Genomic DNA, 24,122 nt, shown 5'->3' on the forward strand with positions numbered 1-24,122 from the left:
TGCCAGAATTAGAATGTGAGGGTTTTTCTTCCAATCTTATAGGTGTGTGGTTCGGTTGTATCCAAGGTATCAAAATCATGGCAACAAGAAGCCATGCTCCAGAATAATAAGTCTTCTTTATTATTGTTATTATTTCTACAGACTCCAAATCAGATATGCTAGCAGCAGTTTTTGCTTTATACCAAGAAATGAGATATTCCAGATGAAACACAGAATTAAGAAATGGTGGAGAGAATAAGACAAAAAGCCAACCAGTGATCAATTCTGTTTAATACTAGGAAAGCCAAAGAGAAAGACACTCTTCAGACCAAAAAGTATTAAAAAAAAAAAGAAAAAAAAAGAAAAATAACAAGACTTATTTTGGAAATGCTTTTAGATGACATTATCATTATGTTGGTTTTATTTCAGATTTCACAAAAGAAACAAGTTATAAAACTAAAACCAGTTAACCCAGCCACTATCAACAGAGGGTGGTATGAGCGGAAGACACCAGGTCAGAACCCGCACTGAAGAGCCCCCTGTCCCTGTCACCGCACACGTTCTGACAGGGACTGCGCCCGCGGTGCGGAGGGAGAGAACCAAGGTGGTACAGCAGGTCAAGAGGCACAGTAGCTCCTCCTAGTTGGTGCTTTGCTGCTACCCAGGTCTCCTCTGTATCATAAGTGCAGCAAGGATTTACTGATTTCAGAAAGGACAGATCAAGCATAGCAAATGCAAGAAATTTTTAAACTGGATTTTATGCAAATTTACTTTAAAAAGGTACTATATCTTAAAATCATACCATCAAACTGATTACTTAGCTAACTTATGTGGGATCTCTGGTCTCATTACTGAGAGGAAAATGAATACACAAGCCTCGCACTAAAGAAAATATACAAGGGCTTTGGGTAGATGCTTGTATGTTTGCCTGAGATTTGGTTATGGGAGAGCAGGGGTAAGAGGATTTGATCAGTTATTGTTGAAGAATTCTATTTCCCCCAATTCCAAATGTCTGGTTGGGTGTTGAGACTATAGGTGGGAGGGAATAAGGTAAAGCAATAGCCTTAATACTTTGCTAAGGTTCTGATACAGCGGAGCGCAGAACCTTGCACAAATATAACCAAAGTACCTGCCTAGGGACACCTTTGACTGTGTTCATCACACCCACGCTGAGGCTGTTCAGTACACAGTGGCAGCTGTCAAACCGTCCATCCTTCCACCATCTCCCCTCAAAGAGCGGAGGATGGCAAGAACCCTCCCTCCTACCTTCTCCTTTCGGACCAGGGCCGGGCAGCGGAAGAAAAAAACCAAACCCCCAAAGAAACCAGACTGTACCAAGGATGCACTTTGGTTTCACAAATAGGCAACTTCCTCTTGTAGAATAAACTTTCCCATCCAAAAAGGAATGTTTCTTTTCTCCTATAACCCACGATAAATTAAAACCAAGTAAGAAGTCTCTGGTTTGACATAATAAATACGTAGAATATATCAAATTAAAAAAATATAGTTACAAAAGCCTCAATGGAATTCTCTTTCTGATCTAACTACAGACAGATTCTTCACAGACAAAAGGTATCTCCGAAATCAGCTGCAGCTCCCCTCCCTGCTCACTGGGCTTGGTGAACAAGTGCTATCACATATCCTTTGGAATACTGTTAAGACAAAATAATATAGAGCACAAGAAACCTACTCCTAATTTTGTTTTCCATACTGCCAGGGGTGTAGGAAGCGACCATCAGTGGGGAACCCTCAGAGCAGTGCGCAGTGACAGAGTCACAGCACTAGAGCAACGCGGACAGGGACACCAGAGGAAAACAAAGCACAGAAAGGGAAGTAGAAGAGAGAACCCATAAAAGTTGGGAAAGGAAAAGATGAGCAAGAAAGAGAGAGAAAAAGACCAATCAAGTTCAGCTGGACTTCTCAGTTCTGGCAGCAGAGCAGATGAGATGTCAAACAACAGGAAAAGTTCCTTTGGGTCTGTCGTAACACGGAATGTTGTTGGCGTTTTCTTCACCGTTCACAGTAAGCGAGCAGAGGTTAACCCTCTCTGACACTGACACGAGGCTCTGCCAGTGAGCTGTGGATGATCCCGATAATTGATTCAACGCCATCTCCCTCCAATAAGGTGCGGTGATCCCCTTCAATAATATGGACAGATACCTTCCCGTCGCATACCTGCGCAGTTACGAAAAAGAAGAAGTTTACATTCACAATTTACAAGCAGCCGGTCACCCAGCTGTTTGGGGTTTGCCAGTCTTCTAAGTTACTCATAGTTTATACCACTGTCTCTATCAAACTCAGTTGAAAACAGCACCAGTTTTACTCTGACACATTTTCATAGGTAACTGCAAGGCATTGTTTAGAACTAATGTTTTAAAGCGTCTGACAGCCTGGCAGGTGATTCACTCGAATAAAAGCGAGGCAGGAAGCCAACCAACCCCACACTAGTAGAACAATTTACCTACAATACCAAAGAATGAAAGATAAAGTAGCTACATCCACACCCTTAAGAAAACTCCTCCACCTGATATTTCTCCCACCATCACAAATCTTCCCTTTAAGGTCAATATGTAACTTCCATAATAAACACATTAGCTTGGAATTGACAACGAATGTAAATTAGACGTCTGAAGACGCAAGGAGATGCAAGAAGCAGGACACTAATTCTGAAATCACTTATTTTCCTCTGGTACCTGTACCATAATGTAAGACACTTCACCCTTTTGCACGAACAAGAGCTAAAGAGCTGTGACCTTATCTAGACCACAGGCCAAAACCCTAAATTTTTTAGGCCCACATACTACTGAGTGGGCCACAAAAGGTAACTAAGGAAAAGCCACCTTTACTGTCCGAAAGCTGACATTTGCTCTTCAAAAGTCTGCTCTCATGTAGTAGACCAACTTTAGGGGTCCACAGTGAAATAAGGAGACTAAAAGTTACTTCTGTCAAGTTACTCTCTTTTAGCATCTTTATTATCTAAAGTCTATCTAGAGAGCTGCAAGAATTAGCTATATAAAACACTTACCTAATACAGAGGCTAGACCTTGCGGCTCTCACTACCCTGAGAAAATGCCCAGAACCAATCGACCCATTTGTTTTTGAGGACTTTTAAGTCTTGCTAGACCACAATATTATTATTTCTTTCAGGTTGGTTTAATCCCTTCTCCCTCAGTAAGGACGATTTTCTATGCTTTTCTTTTGCTTCCCCAAACATCAAGAGAACCTCAACAGTCACCACTGGGCCTCAGACTGACCTCCGAGAGTCTGTAGTCTCCACCCAGACCTTCTTCATACTCATTGTGAGACTTTGCCCGCATCAGTGTCACATTCCCGTGATACTTGGACTCCGGTATGTACTTATCAGCAGCCTTCAGTTTATGGTAAAAGGAAGCAGCGGCAAAGCTGAGCGCCTCACGATTGATGTTTGTATGAATCTGAGTGATCAGGTCCGCAGCAGCATTCACACGAGCCTCCAGATCCTTCAGGGGCAGAAGAACCTCCAGCAGCTGGAAATATTAACATTGTTTTCCCCATTAGTCTCAGTATTTGAGAAGCCATGTCTGTTGAAAAAAACCACCACCACGCCCCTTGCATGCAACATAAAGAGATTAAAATAAAAAAGAAACGTTACCTTATTGTATTCAATGCCTGTAAACTGCTGAACAAAGGCACACAATGCTTCAGTCTCCAATGCAGCCTCATTTCCTTGGGTCAGCTTGGCTCTGTAGCTCTGGAAAAAAGAATAAAATGCAAACAAGAGAGGGATTTGCCTGATCTTGAATGTTATATAAAAACAATTACAGAAGCTTGGGGTGGGGGAGGCAGATCCCTTGAAGACAGATGAGAAAGCAAATCCACAGATGGCAACTGCCGAGAGCGTCGTATCCTCTAGGAAGTACAATGAAAATGGAAAGAAAAGCTTAAGCAAGGTTTCCTAGCACCCCTGTGTGAAGTTCTTGTCTTCCAGAAGGCACACTAATACTATGATTTACCACAGCAAGTGCAATGTTTGCATCCCAGGTCTCCGCAGCCAATGAAGACTACTGCCCCTATGGTTCCACCCTTAGGCATCCACTGTCTACAGCTGCCTCCCAGCTCCTCTGCCAAAGAAAGCCTGTCAGCTTTTCGATGGCTCAGATCTCGAACAGCAAGCTCCAAGAACACGAGCCTGATGACAAGCGTGGGCCCCAGACAGAAGACTGTCTTTGTATCTCTTACCTGAGTGTACGCCGCTACAAAGGAATGAGACCCATCAAAGAGGAAGAGACTGTTGAGTGCATGGGAAGCATTTTGTTGCGCTTGCAGTTGGGAGCACATTTCAAAGGCTACACAGGCACCGAAAGAGTATCCAGCAATGCAGTAAGGTCCTTCAGGCTGTATCTGCTTCAGACAGTCAATGTAATAGGCGGCCAGGCTCTGTATGCTGTCCAGGGGAGCAGCTAGAACATGGAAGTAAGTTAGAAACAGACTCCAGGGAAAACACACTGGCAGACAATTACAATTTCAGGAGCTCAGAAACCCTGTTGGAAACATCTATGTTATTTTGAAGGTTAAGTTTCTAAATTATGGTTAGCAACTTACAATTTGGACAAGGAATAGTACTATTCCTGCTTTCCAAAGACAGGCAGGACAGCATTCCTCGTTTTTCTCCTGCATGCTTATTTGCTGGCAGGGACTGAATTCAACACCCACAATTGTTTCATTTCCCCATACATAAGCTCCCCAGCCTAACCTAGTACTTCTCTTGTTATCTGGGGATGTTTGACATGACCCCATGCAGATTATAGGTAGTGATGCTTGATCCTCCGAGTTTAGCAGTCTAGAAACAAAGCTCTCCCTAGAAGGCAACTGAAATTCAGAAAGTTACATTTACAAATTGAAGATGCTGAAGAACTGAGATAATACCTTTTGTGCACTGTAGCCCATAGCAGGGCATACGAAGTTTGGAGGCAAGAGTGTAGAAAACCGCAATGGATCCTTCAATGGGGTGAACAAGGAAAAGAGGGCGCTCTGTGCTCTTAACATCATTGAGACGGGTGATTGTTGGCCCTTCTGGGTTCACCAACAAGTTGTTCAAATCTAGTTTTGGAGGTTCACCTGGGCCTGTCTTCATCAGCTGGGATGGCTTCAGCTCTTTGAAGGGAAGCACACCAGACAAACGCAATTAAATTCAGGATCAGTCTTGGTCACATGGCTACAGTCCTAAGGGACAATCTCAAGGCAGCTCTGGATCAGCCCACTGGCTCGCTAAATCATCACAGCACAGACACACGGGTCTTCCTGTTGTCAGTTGTTCTGCAGCAAGCACATACGCTGCTAGTTTACAGTAAGCATGACATCAGGTTGTTTATTCCTGAGACAGGGAAAAGGTCTCAAATGATATCCTGCCTACAGCTGCATGACAGTGCTCAGGCAGGCGGATACCAGCCAGGCAAGAAAGCAGCTTTCGTGCTCATTCTTACACCATGTCCCCAGAACTGATGGGCCTGACCCAATGGTCCATGCACTTCAGTGACATGTCTGTCATTTGAAAGCCTTTCAGCTATAACCTTATTTCACGATTTGTTAAGAGGTTTATGTCACTACAGATGAAAGCAACAGATTGGGAGCTTAATGGTTTGGACTCAACCCTGATCCAAACACTATACCCTCTGCTGTCCCAGGTGCGGAAGAAAGTTCACGCAGTTTGTTGATTGTAAGGAGTCGAATTTCTCTCATGGTCATAACGATGTCATAGTCTCTTTCCAGGGTCTGGCGCACCTCCACGCCCATCAAGGAATCCAAGCCCAAGTCGGCCAAGGAACTCTCAGCATTCAGGCTACTCACGTCACGGACACCTGAGAAAAAAACCAGCACACTAAATAAAGGCCACTTTCTTTGCAGCTCTAGGTCTCGCTAGCAGTCTTCTCAGCCTCCTTCTTTCTAAAACCTCAATAAACTACAGCTAGAGACTCACCTTTCAGGACCATCTAATGCTTTCAGAAGTCACCTCTTCTACAAGCCACATCTGGTCCTATGGGATCTAGTCTTTAGAGCAGACATTGAGCGTGCATGGCTTTATGAACAGTGTCACTTCGGCTCTAGATGATGTTCTGAACAGTCAGCTAGGGGAATTTCACATTCTTGAGGCTCTAACTGAAACTGCAGTCCTAGACCTAACACATGAATCCTGAGCTACAGTATGAGAATGAGACGGAAGAGTTAGTGTCAATGACAGTTGATTGCAACACTTGACATCCATCACATTGGAGGAGGTGATTCTTCTTGTTTTCATTCCCCCTTCCCCTTCAATTTTGACACTGTTCAAGTCTCTCACCCTTTCCTTACCCATAAAAGACTTCTCATCTTGCATCCACAGCCCTTCCCCTCCCCTCTTCCATTCTGTGCTACCCCATGTTACCCCCTTTCCCACTATTAGGCATCTGACTAGCTTCTCCCCTGGTTGTCCTCAGATGCTCTCTCCTAACCCTACAGCTGCTGCAATTTCCCAGACACTTTCCTCTGACTAACAAAAGCCACGTTTGTTCTTGGAGGTCATATTCGCTATCAGTTACTGCACATAATTCCTTAAGTAATACTCAGGAGATTGTCTTTAATTTATCAGTACCTCTTTTGGGAGAAAACAAAGGATCAGTACACACTTCTGTCTGCAAGAGCGACAGCCGACGTGGGACATAGAGTTAATACAGATAATTCACTTTCAACACAAGAACAGGGGCACAGTGGTGAAACAAAGGAGGTTCAAAACAGACAGGAGGACATGGTGCTCCTTGTAATGCACAGCGAAGCTACAGTTACTAGACATTCACATATGACAGACAGTGCTGGTAAGAGGACACATGACCAGTTAGTCACTAAGTACATTAAAGCTACTCTTTGTTGCACAGGGACATCCTGAAGTGAACATTTGGAAGCTGGAATAGTACTCAAAGTCATATATTTGCTCTATTATATGCTGTCCCAGAATTCTGGTCTTGGAGGCTGTTTCTGTTGATTGTCTATTTGGAGAAAAGGCACCAGTCCACTCTAAACAAAACCCGAGACACTGAAGTATGCATGTGCATGTATGTAAACACACTAAGGAAGAAAAGCCTACACTGAAGAAGCAAATTACTAGAGAGAAGGAACAGCATAAAGGAAAAGAGATATAATCCCCACACCACCACACACACACCACAGAGGAAATCAGGAGACACTGAAGAGAGCACCTACAGCAGCACCACCACTTTTCAAAAGCACTGAGAGGGCAGACACTGCCCAGCAATGCCTGTCTGAGAGCACCTACCCAGGATGTGAGCAACAGCCTCCACAAGATCTGGCTGACTGCCTCCTTCGTTTTTCACAGAGACCTTTTCTGCTAGGACAAAGCTGGACATGACAGGATGAGGCTGATTCAGGAAGATGTCAAGCACTTCCAGGCATGAGCTGATTTGCTGGGGAATGGTTCCCCCAACCACAACCTCTCTGTTTCCCATTGTCTTCAGAAGGATACCCACGTCACCAATGGCTCCCCATTGGATTGCCAGGCCTGGAGGAGAGATCAGAAGAACAAAACCACTAGGCAACTACTTAAGGCACATGGCAGCAACAAAAGGGAGTTAAAAACCAGTCAAGCAGAGGCCTGCGTTTCCTTTGCGCTGTTAAATGGTCAGTGTTCACATACACATGAACGACTCAGAGTAACAGAAGAGGAAACAGCCTTCAACATTCACTATCGTTCCAGACAAATGCACAAGTTTCTGGTGAGCTGGCTCTCCTCTGGATGTTTGGTGAGATAGACTATTCTGTGCAATGAGTAAAGTCATCTTACCTGGCAGTCCATCATGATGTCGCTGCTCACAGATACGCTCCATGGTAGAATTGGCAAAGCCATAATTACTTTGCCCAGCATTTCCTCTTCCACAGCTTACAGAGGAGAAAACAACAAAATAGTCCAGGTCTGGACACTTCTGACGAGTCACCCTTGGGGCAGAGCAGGAGAGAGAAATCCCATCAGAAAAACCTGCTAATCATGTGTTACCATGGAAGGCTAGTTCAAGACTAGAACAACTAAGTTTAATCAGCTCTCTACCATAAAAGCCGTTAATATTTGCCCCTTCTGCAGACACTTACCGATCCAAATGAAGGGTGCCTGAATACTTGGGCTTGTTGACCTCCCAGAAAAATTCTGGGGTCTGATTTTCAATCATGCCATCTCTAAGGACCTTTGGGGGGCAGGGGCAGAAAGAGAGGAGAGGAAACAAAAAAGGTGCAGTTTCAGTATCTTCAGTTTCTCCGTTTGCATTTGCCACATGGTTTGAGATATGAGAGGATATCACCACACAATGTATTTTTGTAACTTTACAGTACAGACATATCCTCAATGTCCTGAAATATGACAAGGACAACACGGCTTTTGGTACATCTGCTTTTTTCAGTACTGCCACTGCAGCCTTCAAGTGGCAAGTTCTGAATAGGATTTTCCTTGTCTCTGGGGGTCTTGGGCAACATCTGTCTTATCTCAGAACTGAACTTGCTTTCCAGGTCAAGGAGTCAGATCCACAAGCCTTTTGTCACCAGCTAAAGCCAAAGCAAAGTGTCCGCTGAAGCACAGAGACACAATCTAAAACCGTATGAAGCCTGACCGCCCTCTGTAGAAAAAGCCACCTGAATGGCTGCTGTCTCTTACAAGTCCTAAGCACTTTCGCCACTTACCACAGCCAAATTAAAGATGCCTCCAACTGGGCCCAGCTGCAAAGCCTCTTCTATCAATAGCTCTGTTCCTTCTAGTGTTCCAATGTCACTGGTAGATACCAACACTTGGATTCCCAGCGCCTTCCACTCTCTAACACGTTTAGCCTGGTAGCCTACAAAAAAATAAAGGTGAACAGTGCTTGGAATGAAGCGTTCAAACTATAAGGCTTTGGTTAACCCGCTTCTTAGGCTTTTCTGACTAGCTAGGGACTGAACAGCTGATTGATTCCCAATTCAGCTAAAAGAGCTAAAGTGGACAAAACTTGAAAAGTAGATACAAATCATTTGAGTTTCAGAAATATTCAAAATAGATGAAAGAGGAGAAAAGAGCCAGGAGAATGCAAAGGGGCCAGGAAAGGAAGAAAAAGTACAACAGTGAAGGGAAATTAACACAAACTTGGGCAGAGACAGAAAAGAACGGCTAAATGAGAGCAAGCCAACAGATTACAGTAGCACAGCCAGAACTTGAGAAGTAGAAGTATTAGATCTACGTGTTTGCACAACTGGTGCAATTATGAACTTGCCAATAGAAAGAAGAAATCTATAGAGACAGAAGTTTGGTTATGACTGAATTTGTATGAGGAAACACTGAAGACTACCGCTGATAAGAAATCTCATCTCAATGCCACAATTGTGATCAAACTAATGGCTTAAAACTGAGTACAAATGCTCACTGATATCATCAGATAGCAGGGCACACCCTTACAGACCAGCTATCTGGAGGAGAAGAGCAAGCATCCACACATACAACTTCAGTGACAGAAACAGTCTCTTTAGCAAGGAGTTCAGAGGCCTTTCCTTGTGGCACGTGAGCCACCACATTACAGCCACTGGACAAGTCGGTGAGGCAGCTGGACACAGACTTTGTAGAGGGGATCACGGTGAAAGCAAGGCTGCAGAAACCCGGGGTAAGGCAGAAAATGGGCTGACAGAACCGGGAAGCATTAAAAAAAAAGAAGAAAGAAAGAAGTAGTTGGAAAAGAGGTCAAGTTCAAAGATACTTTCTCCTTTAGAATAAAGGGGACATCAGCTATTTGAAGTGAGAGAATATATCCATGAGAGGGAAGAAAATAGATTAAGAGGTTATTATTTGCTGATATGACACTTAAAAATGGAGAGAAACTACAAACTGAGGTATGTTGAAAGGCAGTCACATTCCATGTTCCTTTTTGGGTTTTACTTACCAGTTCGTATGCCAGAACGAGATGTCAGTACAAGCTTCTGTGCCCCTCTCTCAACTAGCCACTGTGCCAACTCAAGCCCAAATCCTCCTAGGCCTCCTGTGATGACGTACGACTTGGTAGGTGGGCAGGAGGTTCGAGAGATGGCCGAGATTTTAACCGCCTCAGACCTTACAGGATCCTCCTTTTCCTCTTCTTGGACCTTTCCCCAGGAAAAAAGAAGAAAAAGAAAAGAGCAGTTAGGATCAGATACACGACGCATTTTTTAATCTTTCCACGATACGCTCCTCTAGTCCATGGGAATGAACCTTGTAGAATCAGAGTGACAGACTTGAAAGTTACATACGTTACAACGTCAGCAGCAAAAACAATAACCCCCCGCTGTCCTAGTTATAAACAACTTGAACTGGATTAATATATCCAATAAAGTCACCTACAGAGGATGACAGATGCATCAGATAATTGAAGTCGTTATCTCATTACCTTGATCATAACTTTGCCAATATGTTTTCCTTGTGCCATGAACCTGAAAGCAGCTTCTACCTCTTCTTTGCTGAAGACTGTACTTCTCAGAGGCTTCACCACACCATCTTTTATGCCCTTCTTCAACAGCTCTGATACTACTTCCCACTCTTGGTTTCCCTCCTCAAAGATTGCATCCAGTAGGATTCCATGAAATGCCACATTCTTGAGGAAGAGAGCCATTCCTAGAAAAATCAACTTGGTTATCACCCAATGCTGCCAGTTTTTCAAAACAGAGCCTATCATCTGCTCCAGAAACATTTCTGAGTAGGTCAGCAGTGTAAGACTGAGGAGTAAAGCAGTCATTAGTTGCTAGAACTCTACATATTTCAAAGTCATTCTTGCATATACTCTCTAAATGCTATATTAATTAGCTTGTTCTCTTACAAGCAGACCAGTTTAACAGAAATTCCACTCAGAAAAACTGTGTGTCAAGAGGACAAGTGATAACATGGACAGTCCCATATTAAAAAGGACATTTTGTGTCTAGTGACAGCTGAGCTAGAGTCACAGAGGAGGTAAAAATCCCAGGTAAAACCTGTCCACCTTCCAAGTTTTCCACCATGCTATGCTCTCTGCAGGCTTTGTGAAGGGGGAATGTGGAGAAGGAGGTGCTGAGCTCTTCTCCCTCGTATCCAGTGACAGGACACGTGGAAATGACTCAAAGCTGCAACAGGGAGGTTCAGACTCGATATTAAGAACCATTTCTTTATCGGACGGGTGGTCAACACTGGAACGGACTTCCCCGAAAGGTGGTTGATGCACAGTGCCTGTCAGAGTTTACGAGGCATTTGGAAAATGCCCTTAAATAATACGCCTTAAATTTTGGTCAGCCCTGAAGTGGTCAGGCCGTTGGACGAGGTGATCGCTGCAGGTCCCTTCCAACTGGAACTATCATATTCTATTCAAAATGGTGCAGATATTTAGTGAAACAACAAATTGAAATTCTTTCAAGATCATGTTCTCCGTAGTTATCTGAAAGATTCCCATCACTTTCACTGTACAAATGATCAGGTTTACCCAGAACAGAGGACAAACCTGCAGCTTGAACTTCATTTGCTAAGTTTCATAGCGCACTCATCTATTACAAATGGATATGTTACACCCTCAAAAGTTTGCAAGTCAAGTCCAACAGATCTATTAAATCTACAGGCAGAGTGGTAAACAGTGCAATGTGAAATAAATGCTGCTTCTTACTACCTTCCTATCCAATCACTTTGTGGGCAACAGGTTCTATGCTGATTTTAAAGGAAGATTTTGAGGAAGATATTTTAATTAATTTGCATGTTTTATGCAGGTTTCCAGAAAAATGCTGAGTGCCATGCTTCTCCAAGAAGGTATTTGTTGAAGAGATCACATAAATTGTTAGTGATAGAAGCAAAACAAGTATTCCAGCTAAGAGCTTTTCTAAATTTGAAGTCCGTGTTAAGATAGTATATAGGTTGTACTATCATGTTTGCTTAAATCTAATGAGATGGATTTCCCAATGCCCCATCTTACCAAGCTGACTGTTGTTAGACAGATCAAATTTGCCTATTTCCAAAAAGCGCCCATGTCGAGCAAGACAACGCAAACTGGCCTGGAGCTTCTCTTCTGCCAAGGAATTTAACACAAGGTTGACACCTGCAATGAAAGGAGAAGCAACTGTTTAATAAACTCAACTCTGCTGCCATCCTAACCCTGTTTTCTAGTAACTCATTTTGTCTTTAGAAAGTGCAACTGCGTAATGTGGCGCTGCTGAAAAAGAAACAAAAAAGAATTCCTTGACCTTACCTTTTCCACCGGTAACTCGCAGCACGTGCTGCTCGAAGGTGGTGCTCCGGGAGCTGGCAAAGCTATTGGCGTCCAGCTGCGGGAACCTTGCTTGGAGATACTCCCGTTTCTCAGCCGAGCCTGAAGCAGAAGACAAGCTGAATGACGCCAGTAATCTTACGTTAGGTTTTTTTTTTAACGAAACAGCCCATTTTCACCTGCACACCTTTTCCCAAGGACTGTAAGTGTGAGCAGCCATCGAGCTCTTGCTTCAAAGCGCTCAGGCTCTCAAGGTGTCCACCTTCGGGAGGCTGTCTAATTGTTACTGCTCCTTTATGACACAGACCAAGGACCAGAAACAGACCAAGCCTTACAATGGATAGATATTCTTTGATCACATTTCTGAATTTAAAGTGAAGAAGCTTTGATCATCTTCTGTACTTTCGATTATATAGTGTACAGAGGGAGATAAATTCATCTGTGCTGTGGAAGTTTCAAGCGCATAGACAGCAGCTGTATTTACCATGTATCCTGTTCTCAGTCTAGAAACTAGATCAGTGTCACAGGAGAGCATACCGGGGGGAGGACACAGATATGTATTTTTATATGTAACACATGCATACACAATTTCCTCTCTATTTGTTTTACGTGTTTCTTTTTTCTTAATATAACACTGGACCCTCAGTACTCACCTACAGTAGCAAAGACACGGCAGCCCATGCTCAGGGCAATGGCAATGGCTGCTTGGCCCACACCTCCCGAGCCAGAGTGAACAAGGATACTCTCACCCTTCTTCATACCACCTCGAACCACTAAAGCATAATAAGCAGTGGCATAAACCACAGGTACTGAAGCTGCTTCCTCCAGAGTCCTATGAAGCAAAGTGAAAGAGATCCTTAGCCTTGGAAAAGATTACTAGATTCTCCCAATGAAATCTGCTTTTGTGCAATGGAATGGTTAAACTGCCAAGACAGACCAGAAAGTATAAATGGTTCTCAGTCATACAGCAGACTAGCGCAGCTGCCAAGCACGGTCCAGCATTTCATCCTTCTAGAAAAAATACTGGAGTTACTAACTAGTAACATAACCAATGTATCCTGAAACACAGGGAGCTAAGAGCCCAAGAGAGACAAGAACCTTCTGAAGCCACTGTACAAAAAAAAAGCCAAAACAAAAAACAACACCCGACCAAAACCACACACAACAACAGGTTCACTGCAGGAGCTGAGCACCGAGTCAAATCCTACAGCTGCTCAGGAGACTATAGCTCTGCTATCATTTCCCACAAGGGAATCTGCCCGCTGTCCCCTGGTCTGAACTGGGCTGCCATCAGCTGCAGGCAGGAAGGCAAAGAACCACACAATCCGAAAACAGAAGCCGACCTACCAGTCTTCAGGCACCTCCCACAGAAACCTCTTGTCACAGTCCACCACGGTGGCCAAGCCCTTCGCCGGCAGCAGCCCCATCACCCTTCGTCCAGCCAGGTCCCGGCCCGAGAACTCCATGCCCAGCATGCACTGCTGCAGAGCCCAATTACCTGGAGGAATGCAAACATCTTTTACAAAGGAAACTTCTGAAATCCCTTGGTCAAGAATTTACTACGGCAGTAGCCCCTGACCGCTGAAATCCCAGAGACAGAAAAAGTGCTGTCATTTGTCTGCTATGCACACAGATCATAAGTCACCATAGTTACTTTCTTGCTCTTAAGAACTCTTTTCAAAAGTAGGCTTTCTTGCTAAATAAAAACTGATATACGCTTTAAGTACCGCATAACTAACATTCAAGAGATTACGCAAATAAATTCTAGAACAGTAATATATAAATACATTTTCTTCTAGTGCATTTCTAACTCACCGGGGATAGCATCTGGAGAAAGCTTTCCTGTGGCCAGCATAATGTCTCGGAAGTTGAGTGATGCATAATAGACTTTGCAGAGCTGAACGTTGGGATTAGTTGCGTGGAAGTGTCGAAGCGGGGAGACGATCCAGTGAAGAGACGAGAGGTCCCCACGAGTCAACACATTTACATAGGCGTATTCTGTCAGCTCCTGGGGTTGTGCTGCAGAAGAAGGAACAATAAGAACAACACACACACTAACGCAGGCACACACTTTCCAGGGTGAGTAAATTCCTTGTGTAATTGCTACCTCCTTCTCTATTTGCTCTCCAGAAAGCCCTTTTATACTCTGCACTTCTACCCATACCCAAAATAGCTCATGCCCCTTCCTGGCACCAGAGCATGCTACTGTTTACTCTGAGCTGAGCAGAAGAATTCCAAGTGATCCATTAAAAACAACAATAACAGAAATAATAAATCATTCTAGGAACAACAGCCACTCATTTCCTCTGCAAAGTCCATTCAGACTCAAGGCCTTGCAAGTGATCCTCAGACCTCAAAGCAGTTACCTTGCTGCAATGCGAGATGCCTGAAGGACCCCCACTTTCCATCACGATACACATTCATCACCAGGTCCTTCTGAACCATCTTCTGCATTTCCAGGGAAGAAGGACTCGTGGATGGGACATCTGACGAAGGGTTCAAGTTGGAAATGAACACACACCTAGAAGCCAAGAGTTGTCATTTTGTTTGTTTTGCTGTAAGCCTGAGAAGCAGCTACCACAAAACCACCTCCCGCTGACTCAAGGGCGTGCTCATGTACCTGATTCTGTGGCCTTCTGCTTCCAGGCGGAGGCAGTTCACCATTCCCACAACTCCCGAGTTCCCGCAGCTGGTAGCGGTCAACCACACCGGCTGCTCTGACGGGTCGGCCAAGATCTCCTGCAGGACAAACCCCACAGTGTTTTACTAGGAACCACAGAGAGGAAACAGCCCTCGTATCCTTAAGGCAGAGATTAATAACTTCTATTTTATGAAAAGTAACTGAACACACACACACTTTTAACACTGCTAAATATCTCATTTTGAAAGTGTAGCTACTTGGAAATTCAGGTATCTAGGACACAGCAGTTCTCACCTTTAAAGATTCAACCCACTTAAAATGGGTCTCATCTATTGGCAGAAAAACAGGTGTTTTGGCAGGGGCTTGCCGGCGACACAGGAAAAGAACAGAGCCAAAGAACGATTTCTTCATGGCAACGAGATTCAGTGAGGCTTTGCTGAATAAGCCCTCCCACTGTGCCTGTCAAATCAGTTAAAGCAACAGTTAATGGGAAAGTCAGAAGTCAATTAAAAATACACATCACATCTATACTTCATGTTGAGTCTCCTCAAAGACAGCTTTATTAGGAACAACAGGCACTGTTCACCTCTTTCCTGCTTTTGCTAGAAATCTTGGCATCTGTTCTGTATTGTCTCAGTACTAACACATATTTGACTAACATAAAAGTATTTTATGTATGTCTAGACCATTCCTTCCTCCCTAAAAGATCCTTAGCAGTAGCACGAGATCTTGAAGCCCTCGCTACTGAACTAGACTTACCACACTACCACGTGTGCAAAAAACACAGGGGTGATCACGCTTTCAAATTCCATGGGGAATTTAATTCCAGCAGTAAGGCACACCTCCATAATAACTAATTGTCCTGGCTAGTGTTTTCATACAGATTATACAGATATACAAATGACAATGTATCATTTTCAATGCATTAAGGCTTTCCTGACTCAACTCGCCGTTTACTTTCCCAGCCTAAAATGTGGAAATTCACAACTCTTCCGAGGAAGCGTTTATTGCATATTCCTGCAGAGGGGCTCAGAGCCATGTAAGTGACGCCTACTCAACGCTCATCACAAGAGCGTCTGCAGGCAGCAGACTCCGGACCATCCACCCAGAACGCGTTTGTCCCCCGGGCGGCTCACCTCGCTCAGGAAGCCGTGCTTCTGCTGTAGATCTGGACTCGTAAGGAAACTGACAATTTCTCCAAGAGTTTCTCCTTGAAGAAGGGTGTGTAGCAAAACAAAACCTCCTTCTTTTGCTGCAGCTGCCAAATTAGAGAGAATTTCAGCGGTGTTTCCTAGAACACTTGTTGAGCAGTTGTATACCACCAGGTCAGCATTAGTCAGATTTCCAGAGGGAAGGCTAGATGGATCCCATTGGCTAGCAACAACTCCAGCATCTTGTAGCTTTGTTTCATTAGCTGAAAGAGTATCCAGGATGCGGTCAGTGGCAATGTAGTCTACCTGCAACAGGGGCTGAGTATTCAGAATACTTTTGACCCGAGAGAACAGATGTCCACTTCCTGCCAGAGCCTGTGAGAAAAGGGGAAGGAAAAGGGGAAACAAGGCTGAAACATGACTGATACCCAGAATTATAACTGGAACAATAGAAATATGAGATCAGGTTACTGGAAGGCCTGGTAGCACCAGCTATAGTCCCATCCTGGGCTTCCAACCAACCTCTATGATCTTCATCCTATGACTGGTCACATTCTCCAATGCCACATCCAGGCAAGTCTTCAACTCCGAAGAATCTAGTAATCCATTGAGAAGAGGGTCATCCTGGAGGTGCATCTTCTCTTGAGTCACGATCTGTTCCAGCTCGGAATGAAGGTTTCCATTCAGTTCCAGACGGCAGATTTCAGCCAGGATATGCTGAAGGCCCTTCTGTACGGGCGAGGGCTCTGCAGCAGCCACTGCAGTTTCCAGTCCAGGGATGATTAATTTGACCCCATACACTGCCACCTTAGCCTGTAAAGTCTGGATCAGACCTACAGAATAGAAGGGGAAATGAAAGAAAGAGTTAGATTCTTCCAAGGATTTTTCTTCTTTGCCCCCATTTACTACACCAGCTGATCGGCACCACCAACTGCAGCGTCCGGTATCGTCAGCCCAGCCACAGAGACACAGTGCGTGCTCCTGTACGCCCACACGACTGTGCATTGTGCAGTAGTTGCAGCCCTCAAACAAGTAAGTTTTGTGGCAAAACAGCCTAAACCACCAAAATTACCTGTGGCAAGACTGACTGAAAGAAGGCAACTACCAGAAAACATCTGAGTCATTTAGGGAGTCGTGGAGAGAAATCGTAAATTTCTGCAGATACTGAAAGACTTTTTGCTTTATAACCAGAGGGCAAATAGCTTATCAGCACCACGATCAGAAACAACGTCACAAAAAAAAACGAAGTCCTGGTACAGCATATGTAAAAAACCTTGGGGACAGTGTCTGCACACTGGAAAAAAACACCACAACAAAAACAAACAACAAAACAAAAAACAAACCAACCAAAACAAGAACAGAACAAACAAAAACAACTAAACCAAACACAAACAAAAACCCCAACAAAACAAAGCAAACACCAAATCAAGGAAGGAGCTGAAGCTTCCTGCAAGACCAACACTATTCCTTGGATGTTCTGAAGCAGTATGAATGGCTTCTCTTGGACATTTTTGCCAGGCTGGAAGATTCCCCTAGAGTGACAAAACCAATCCCACTCTACCTTTGCAATGCTCCAGATAGGCGTGAAGATGGGCACTGGAAGACAAACAGTTACTCTCAGTATAGGGCACAAAGCAGAATCTTTCCAGGGTGGGAGGGATCCGTTCCTGTTGTCGTCGTGGTGCCACAGAAGCATGAAGACCATTGATGTGAACACCTCCTGCTTTAAGGCTATCAAGACAGCGGTCCACAACAACATCAAAAGCTGAAAGACAGGGAAGTAACGTAAGCTTGCATCAAATACTACAGGTATTTTATTCAAGGTGATCAGATGAACGGTGCTATGTCAGACTGTTACCAAAGCCGCAGAATAGCAGCTTCTGTTATAGGGCTGCAGAATAGCTTGGAGGCTAAGAGGGCCCCCCAAATCCATTCTTCTTCTTAGGAAGTCACACATTCACCCACAGAGCAGCAAAAGCAAGTAGCAAAAGCTCAAGCACGAGACACATTACCTTCTACACCGTCCTGGTATTGGCACACCTGTTCTCTATGCAGCACTGGGTCAACACACACCGAGCGAATCCTGGTGGGCAAGCGCAGACTGCGCCCCGTCTCTGCTAAGATTATCATGTGCAGCAGGGTGTCAAGGAAGGTCACCCAGTTCCCGTTCCACAGGACCTTCCCTGTGCTTGCTGCAGAAGAGGAAGACCACTGTGATTTTGTCATTCAGCAGATAACAGAAATCACTGCTTATCCAATGCAAATGCTGTGTGAACCCAGCTTCCCCTGTAAACTCCAACAGTCCGATCTCCACCGAGATAACGGCTTTCCCAGTGCTCTGTCAGAACACTTGGTTGTTCTCCATTATCACACAAATTTATTTATTACCACAAAAAAACATAGCCACATGGACCATTACTATAAATGGAATTAAAAGATCAAATATCCAGCATTACAATAACCATGCTCATAATTCTTCTATCAAAAGTAAGTTTACCTTCACTGTTGCATTCTAGAACGCCCTGGAAAGTTGGTCCATAATTATACCCACGCAGATGCAGCTCTTGGTAAATGTCTTCTTTCAAGAGGCTGGACTTGGAGTTCATGTCTACCTGAGTCTGAAAGTCAACTGGCTGGTTTTGGAAGTTCTTCAGAGCAGTGTTTTCTAGGAGAGAGATCTTCCCTGATGGGCACAATAGCAAGAATAAGAATCAGTGTCCATAAACAGTGGATTTTAGTAGGACAGTGCATACACTTACACTTCCTTCACTTACCACTCACAGCCAGATTCCCATTCCCTGACACCTCAAAGCAGTGGGAAGCAGGCATGAGTCTGACTTCCAGCTGTACTGATCCTGTAAGAAACATTGAGGAAGACAGGACTGTGAGGTCATTCATCGCTACCATCCCCAAGCAATCTTTCTCTTTCACCATCTCCAGACTCACTGCACACAACATGGAACAAAGATGACCATATCATGTGCTACTTGACTGTATGAATTCACTTCTTTGTTCAGTCATGTTGCACTTTTCTTTATACTCTTTCTCACTTTCCCCTTGCATTTCTTTCCTCCCACTCCCTTCATCTTCATTTCACAGGTTTGCAGGTGTACCAGCAGTCCTCACTCACCCTTTTTGGGAAGGATCGTTGCTTGATGAATTGTGACTTCTTCAAACATGACAGCCATTTGCTCCATGGCCATGCCAAGAGACCGTGCCAGTGTTCGCCAAGCCAGTACTAGGTACCCAGTTGCTGGGTACAGGACTCTGCCATCAATGCAGTGACCAACCAAGTAGTGGTCAGGGGAGTCAGCACTCACATCTGTCAAAGAATAAAGAACAGAATAAATAAAAAAATAAAAAACCACAAAACACAGCAAACCACCACCACAAAAAACCACACCACAAACAGCCTCGTAAAGAGGTCTCTTCCCCCCGATATCTGAAAGAGGTTCTAATGGTTTCCCTAACTATCCTGCTCTTGCCTACACACAGCTCTTAAAACTACCATGAGTCTGAATCAGGACAGTTTCCTGCTCTGTTCATATTTTTCATCCAGTCTTTTCCAATCCAAACCAAACGTTAAGCTTCAGAAGATAACTTGAAGGATGATGCTTTGAGCATCCTTTTACCTGGTTTTACAAAAGAAATGCAGAGGTAAAGCAGGAAAGAGACAAACAAACAGAGAAGTCCAATGTGCAAACACACCAATATTGTAGACTGAAGCAGATGCAGAGCCTTTGGAACCTGATGGGAAGTCTTCAGCTTTTGGAACATCCCAGTCCTGGCTGTGGTCCCATTTGATGTATGGAGAAATAAGGGGTGTTCCCACTGGGACAGGGTATTCCACAAGAGGGAACAAGTTATTTCCAAGAACATTTATCCTAGGAAGATAAAAAGAATGAAGACAATGCATGGGGAGAAAGTAGGAGGGAAAAAAAAAAAAAGGAAAAAATTTACCATAATACTTAGAGGTCAGACAGTAATTGGTCTTGAGCTCCATATCCAATATTCCTTCAGGAGCACCATGAACACTTACTGCAGTCAGATTTGTAATTCTAACATTCTACAAGATGTAAAGCTTATTTCCAATAGCTAGTTCCAGGCTGCCAGATCTCTAGAATGGGACTTCTCCTCTTTAATAGGCACCTTCCCAGCCCAAGCAGTCCCTAACTCAAGGCAACATGTTGTAAGCGAGCAGATTAAATACAGAAAGCACCGATGTGAACCCTATTCTTCTTTTTTACGTTTGTTGAAGGACTATTTCAATCCCTGTGAAGATATGCATGCTAGAGAAGAGACAAATTCTCTCCCAACTGATACCCCACTCACCCTCCTCCCTTAAGTTTCCTTACCCGGTTAAATGAATCTTTCCAATCTGTGTTAGGTAGAATTCCAAATTATTTTTATGCTCTTTCTTCATCAAAGGTAGAATGGTGCAAGTTGGTTTCAGAGTTCTCCTCAAGATAGCCTGGTCAAGTAGAGTCCATAAATTACTGGTGGAAGGCATTACTTACTACTTTGTCTCCAAATTTTTCTCTATAGATCTCAATCACTTCTGTTTCTGCAGTAGGTACTAGAATGTATACCATTTTAACAGACAGAGGAAGAGCAGCACAAAACCCTTCCGCAGTAGCCCAAGAAGTCGCACATCCAGGAAAGCAGAACCTACATTATATTCATGAAATTCTGCCAAAACACAAATCTCCCTTTCCAAAGCAGATTGTCAAGTAAAATCAAAAGCTGCACTTCAAAACCGCAAAATTACCCTCTCATGCACACACCCCGACTCCCCCGCTACAAGGACGTGAATGTCTGCATGGGAAATGGAAGAGCGTTAGGATTTTTTTTTAATATATATTAACATGCACCCCCCACAGTGCCCCCCAAAATGGCCACACCAAGTAGGAGAAAAATCATCACACACCCCAAAAAAATAAAAAAGGGAAAAAAAAAAAAAAAAATCAAGAAAACGTTAAAACTGGGAGAGGCTCAAAAGCACCGGAAGGCTCTCAGAACTGAAGGGGGAAGCAGCACTGCTCTAGTCCGCAGACCCTCAGTCCCCTCCTGCAGCAGCACATCAATATGGTACCATACTGACACAATCACACACAGTACCTGTAAAAGAGCATGCGGAGCAATTTCTACTACAACAGCATTCTCCGGAATATGCTTCAGCCCTTCGTGGAACAGCACTGGATTCACTAGGTTGTTCACATGATACTCTGCAGAGGAATTCCTGGCCAGATCACTCTGCCACTGAGACTCAGGGATAGATGTGCTGATCCATCGTGCTGAACGAGGTTTAGGGTGTGGAATGACCTACAGACAAGAAAGGACAGAAGGAAGAGTTAATGCCACAGATAACCTGTAAGACAGGTAAAAGCAAACAGTGCCTCCTTTTCGCAGGCCATTTTTCTCAGCTCAGTTGCTCAGGACATCCTCCTGATTGAGACCATAGGACTTCAAAACTTAGGTCTCACAGAAGGCTACATGCTCTTCAAGAGACTTCCTTCTCCTCCTAAAGAAAGGAACCCCCTTAAGTTCAGCGTCACCTATACCCACATCCAGGTGTCCGAGCGCAAGCCACGCGAGCCATACTTCGCCGTTACCTTTCTCAAGGCACTGAGCAGCGCTGGTGCAATAGATGCCATGTAGTAGGAATGAAATGCAACTCCAGCACTGCGCACCTCCTTTGCGAACACACCGTCCTCTTTCAGTTTGGCTACAAACTCACTCACAGAGTCCTAAGAAGAAGAATGTAAGTGAACTGAAAAGAACAGCTCACAATGTATTTGCAATCTGTACGAGTCACTGTACCTCCCCCATGTTCTTCACCACTTGCCACTTAAGAAGAGCCATATCTGGAATGAGGTTATTGCCCTTCTCAGTCTTGTAATTTGTCACTCATTATGCCCACGGCTATAAGAATATTCAGCATAAGAGATCTTTTACTACTAGCTTACTGAGGCACTAATATCACTTCCTCTCACAGAACGTTTAAGTTTATACAAAGCACCATGTTCTCTCCCACCACTTGAATCCAGCTCCCCTTTGCAAGCATCTGAGCTTTAACTCCGCTTCAAGCTTTCTTCAAACCAGAACTTCACGGGTCCCAGTCACAAGACTGGGATGCACCACATCAGTTCCTTGCTCACCAGAGGCCCCGAAACAGTGACAGTGTCTTCAGAGTTGTGACAGGCTGGTACCACATTTGGCGGACAGCGTTGCTTACATTCCTCCCATGTCAGACCTGCAGAAGGAAGACGCAGGAGAACACAAGTGTTTCTAGCACTGAGCCTCAAGAGAGGCGGCAATCTTAACTGCACAACCACCGCATTAATTCAGCATTTTGCAAAACTGGGAAGGATTCCTAAAAGAAAGATGGACATCCTCCCTTTCCCCAGAAGTGATTCTGCAAAAGCTAAGGATATTTATCTCAGGGCTTACTGCCATTATAACAACTGCGATATTTAACAATCTGTTCTACATCAGAAGAGGCAACAGTAGCCAAAATTCTAGACATGACTGTCTCCTCCAACACACTTCAGAGCCCAATTTTATCACAATGCCATAGAGCAGAGATCAGGCGTACTTGTATCACTCTTTTGGTAAGAGTATACCTACCAACAGCAGCCATTCCTCCTGGGGGCAATTTGGCCTCTTTAACGCATCGTCCCCGCCAATAAGCGGCAAGAATGGCTTCCTCATGACTCAAGGAGTTATCTGCATAGCCACAAGCTAGTTCTCCCACTGAGTGGCCCAAAATCCCATCAGGTTGCAGACCTGCAGCCTTCAGCATATCAATCTGGGCAATCTGGAAGGAAAAGCAGGATTTGTGATTCCATGCCAGAGTAAGCAGTGTCTGGAAGGAAAAGCAGGATTTGTGATTCCATGCCAGAGTAAGCGGTGTCAGGTCTCAGAGGCACGTGCAGTTCTCAGAGGCACGTGCAGTGACCAAGCGCCTCACCAAAACGCCTCTCTCCCCTCCCAAGTGTAGCTCCAGCCTCCTTTCAAAACAGTCCCAAGAACTGTTATTTGACTCCAGTATTGTTTGGGCCTCACCACTAGGTAGCGTTCCACTAAGAAGCCATTTCCAACAAACAGGAGTTTGCCAAAAGCGTGTCTGTACAAAGTTATATGCAAGATATATGTACAAAGTTACATGCAAGATCAGCTTTCCAGATCACTTTAAAAGCTCCACCTCCAGTTTAAGGAACAATGAATCCCACACTGACACTCAGAATTCAGAAAGACTTCATTTAGCATCGTTTAGCTGGTTTCCAAAACAAATTTTAGATGTCATTCCCTGGAACTTTGTTCCTTGGCACAAGCGTTTACATAAAACTTAAGACACTCCTTAGTCTCTTAAAAGGACAAACTGCCCCACATACACACACAGATACACACGCAAATCAGTTTAGATCAGTACTTGTGCAAGCATCTTGCAAGCAGTAGAGCCCAAAACTGTCACGGGTACAACACACTCTGTCCTACCAGAGGGATGTTTCTAACAGCTGCCATTTGCTGATTAAACAAAACAAGCTTCCATTAATTGGTATACAGTGTTACCAGCCTGACACACTAGCAGACCACACTTATGGGGACTGAGTCTGTGAATTCCTCCACCAGTCATTTGGGTCTTACCTGAATAGCAGCCAGTCCAACAAACGCGTGGACAGTGTCATCAAAAGTGTTCTCATCTGCTTGCAGAAGCAGGTCCGAGACCTTTAGGCCTGTGGTCTTCAAAGCCTCATCCGAGCGCAATATAGACTGGCGAAACAAATCCAACTTCATGAGGCTCAGGCCCATACCTTTCCACTGTGTCCCCATGCCTGCAGGACAGACAGGGAGAACGCGAGCTTTAGTAACGCTCCATTGAAGGAACAGGCGTCACACACTTGCTCTGGCAGTGAAAGAATTTCATGTAAGAGCAAAACATGCACTGCTTTTTATCTTCCTGGACTTCGCTATCATCAGAAGACAGCAAAGTTGGAGAATTAGATAAAACACAGGAAACACAAGTCTCCTAGACCTACCACAAGGCTGCAAGAGCGGAAAACAATACTAGAGCACAGAATCCAACTGCTCAAGTCCCAGATGTACAGAGGAACGCGGAGGCCC

The 24,122-nt window shown here is 44.3% G+C and overlaps 1 protein-coding gene across 1 annotated transcript in view; it reads right to left on the minus strand.

The window, feature by feature from the left end:
• Positions 1-1,711: 1,711 nt before the first annotated feature.
• FASN (fatty acid synthase) overlaps positions 1,712-24,122 on the minus strand; it is a gene marked incomplete at its 5' end in the record, with an annotated part of 29,773 nt that continues 7,362 nt past the window's right edge. Inside the window, 34 exons of the mRNA XM_080356246.1 lie at positions 1,712-2,154; positions 3,234-3,485; positions 3,611-3,709; positions 4,198-4,418; positions 4,885-5,112; positions 5,628-5,816; positions 7,265-7,507; positions 7,790-7,941; positions 8,092-8,183; positions 8,674-8,825; positions 9,897-10,095; positions 10,377-10,600; positions 11,916-12,038; positions 12,189-12,308; positions 12,860-13,038; positions 13,554-13,704; positions 14,022-14,225; positions 14,573-14,727; positions 14,827-14,945; positions 15,142-15,306; positions 15,984-16,373; positions 16,521-16,831; positions 17,560-17,763; positions 18,011-18,190; positions 18,496-18,681; positions 18,773-18,853; positions 19,129-19,320; positions 19,707-19,882; positions 20,354-20,469; positions 21,117-21,320; positions 21,611-21,745; positions 22,157-22,251; positions 22,626-22,815; positions 23,646-23,833. Coding sequence (XP_080212372.1) covers positions 2,017-2,154; positions 3,234-3,485; positions 3,611-3,709; positions 4,198-4,418; positions 4,885-5,112; positions 5,628-5,816; positions 7,265-7,507; positions 7,790-7,941; positions 8,092-8,183; positions 8,674-8,825; positions 9,897-10,095; positions 10,377-10,600; positions 11,916-12,038; positions 12,189-12,308; positions 12,860-13,038; positions 13,554-13,704; positions 14,022-14,225; positions 14,573-14,727; positions 14,827-14,945; positions 15,142-15,306; positions 15,984-16,373; positions 16,521-16,831; positions 17,560-17,763; positions 18,011-18,190; positions 18,496-18,681; positions 18,773-18,853; positions 19,129-19,320; positions 19,707-19,882; positions 20,354-20,469; positions 21,117-21,320; positions 21,611-21,745; positions 22,157-22,251; positions 22,626-22,815; positions 23,646-23,833 — 6,053 coding nt within the window. The 3' untranslated portion in view covers positions 1,712-2,016. The remainder of the gene's footprint in view (positions 2,155-3,233; positions 3,486-3,610; positions 3,710-4,197; positions 4,419-4,884; positions 5,113-5,627; positions 5,817-7,264; positions 7,508-7,789; positions 7,942-8,091; positions 8,184-8,673; positions 8,826-9,896; positions 10,096-10,376; positions 10,601-11,915; positions 12,039-12,188; positions 12,309-12,859; positions 13,039-13,553; positions 13,705-14,021; positions 14,226-14,572; positions 14,728-14,826; positions 14,946-15,141; positions 15,307-15,983; positions 16,374-16,520; positions 16,832-17,559; positions 17,764-18,010; positions 18,191-18,495; positions 18,682-18,772; positions 18,854-19,128; positions 19,321-19,706; positions 19,883-20,353; positions 20,470-21,116; positions 21,321-21,610; positions 21,746-22,156; positions 22,252-22,625; positions 22,816-23,645; positions 23,834-24,122) is intronic.

Source organism: Nesoenas mayeri, assembly GCF_963082525.1.
Source record: "Nesoenas mayeri genome assembly, chromosome: 19".
Lineage (NCBI taxonomy): Eukaryota > Metazoa > Chordata > Aves > Columbiformes > Columbidae > Nesoenas > Nesoenas mayeri.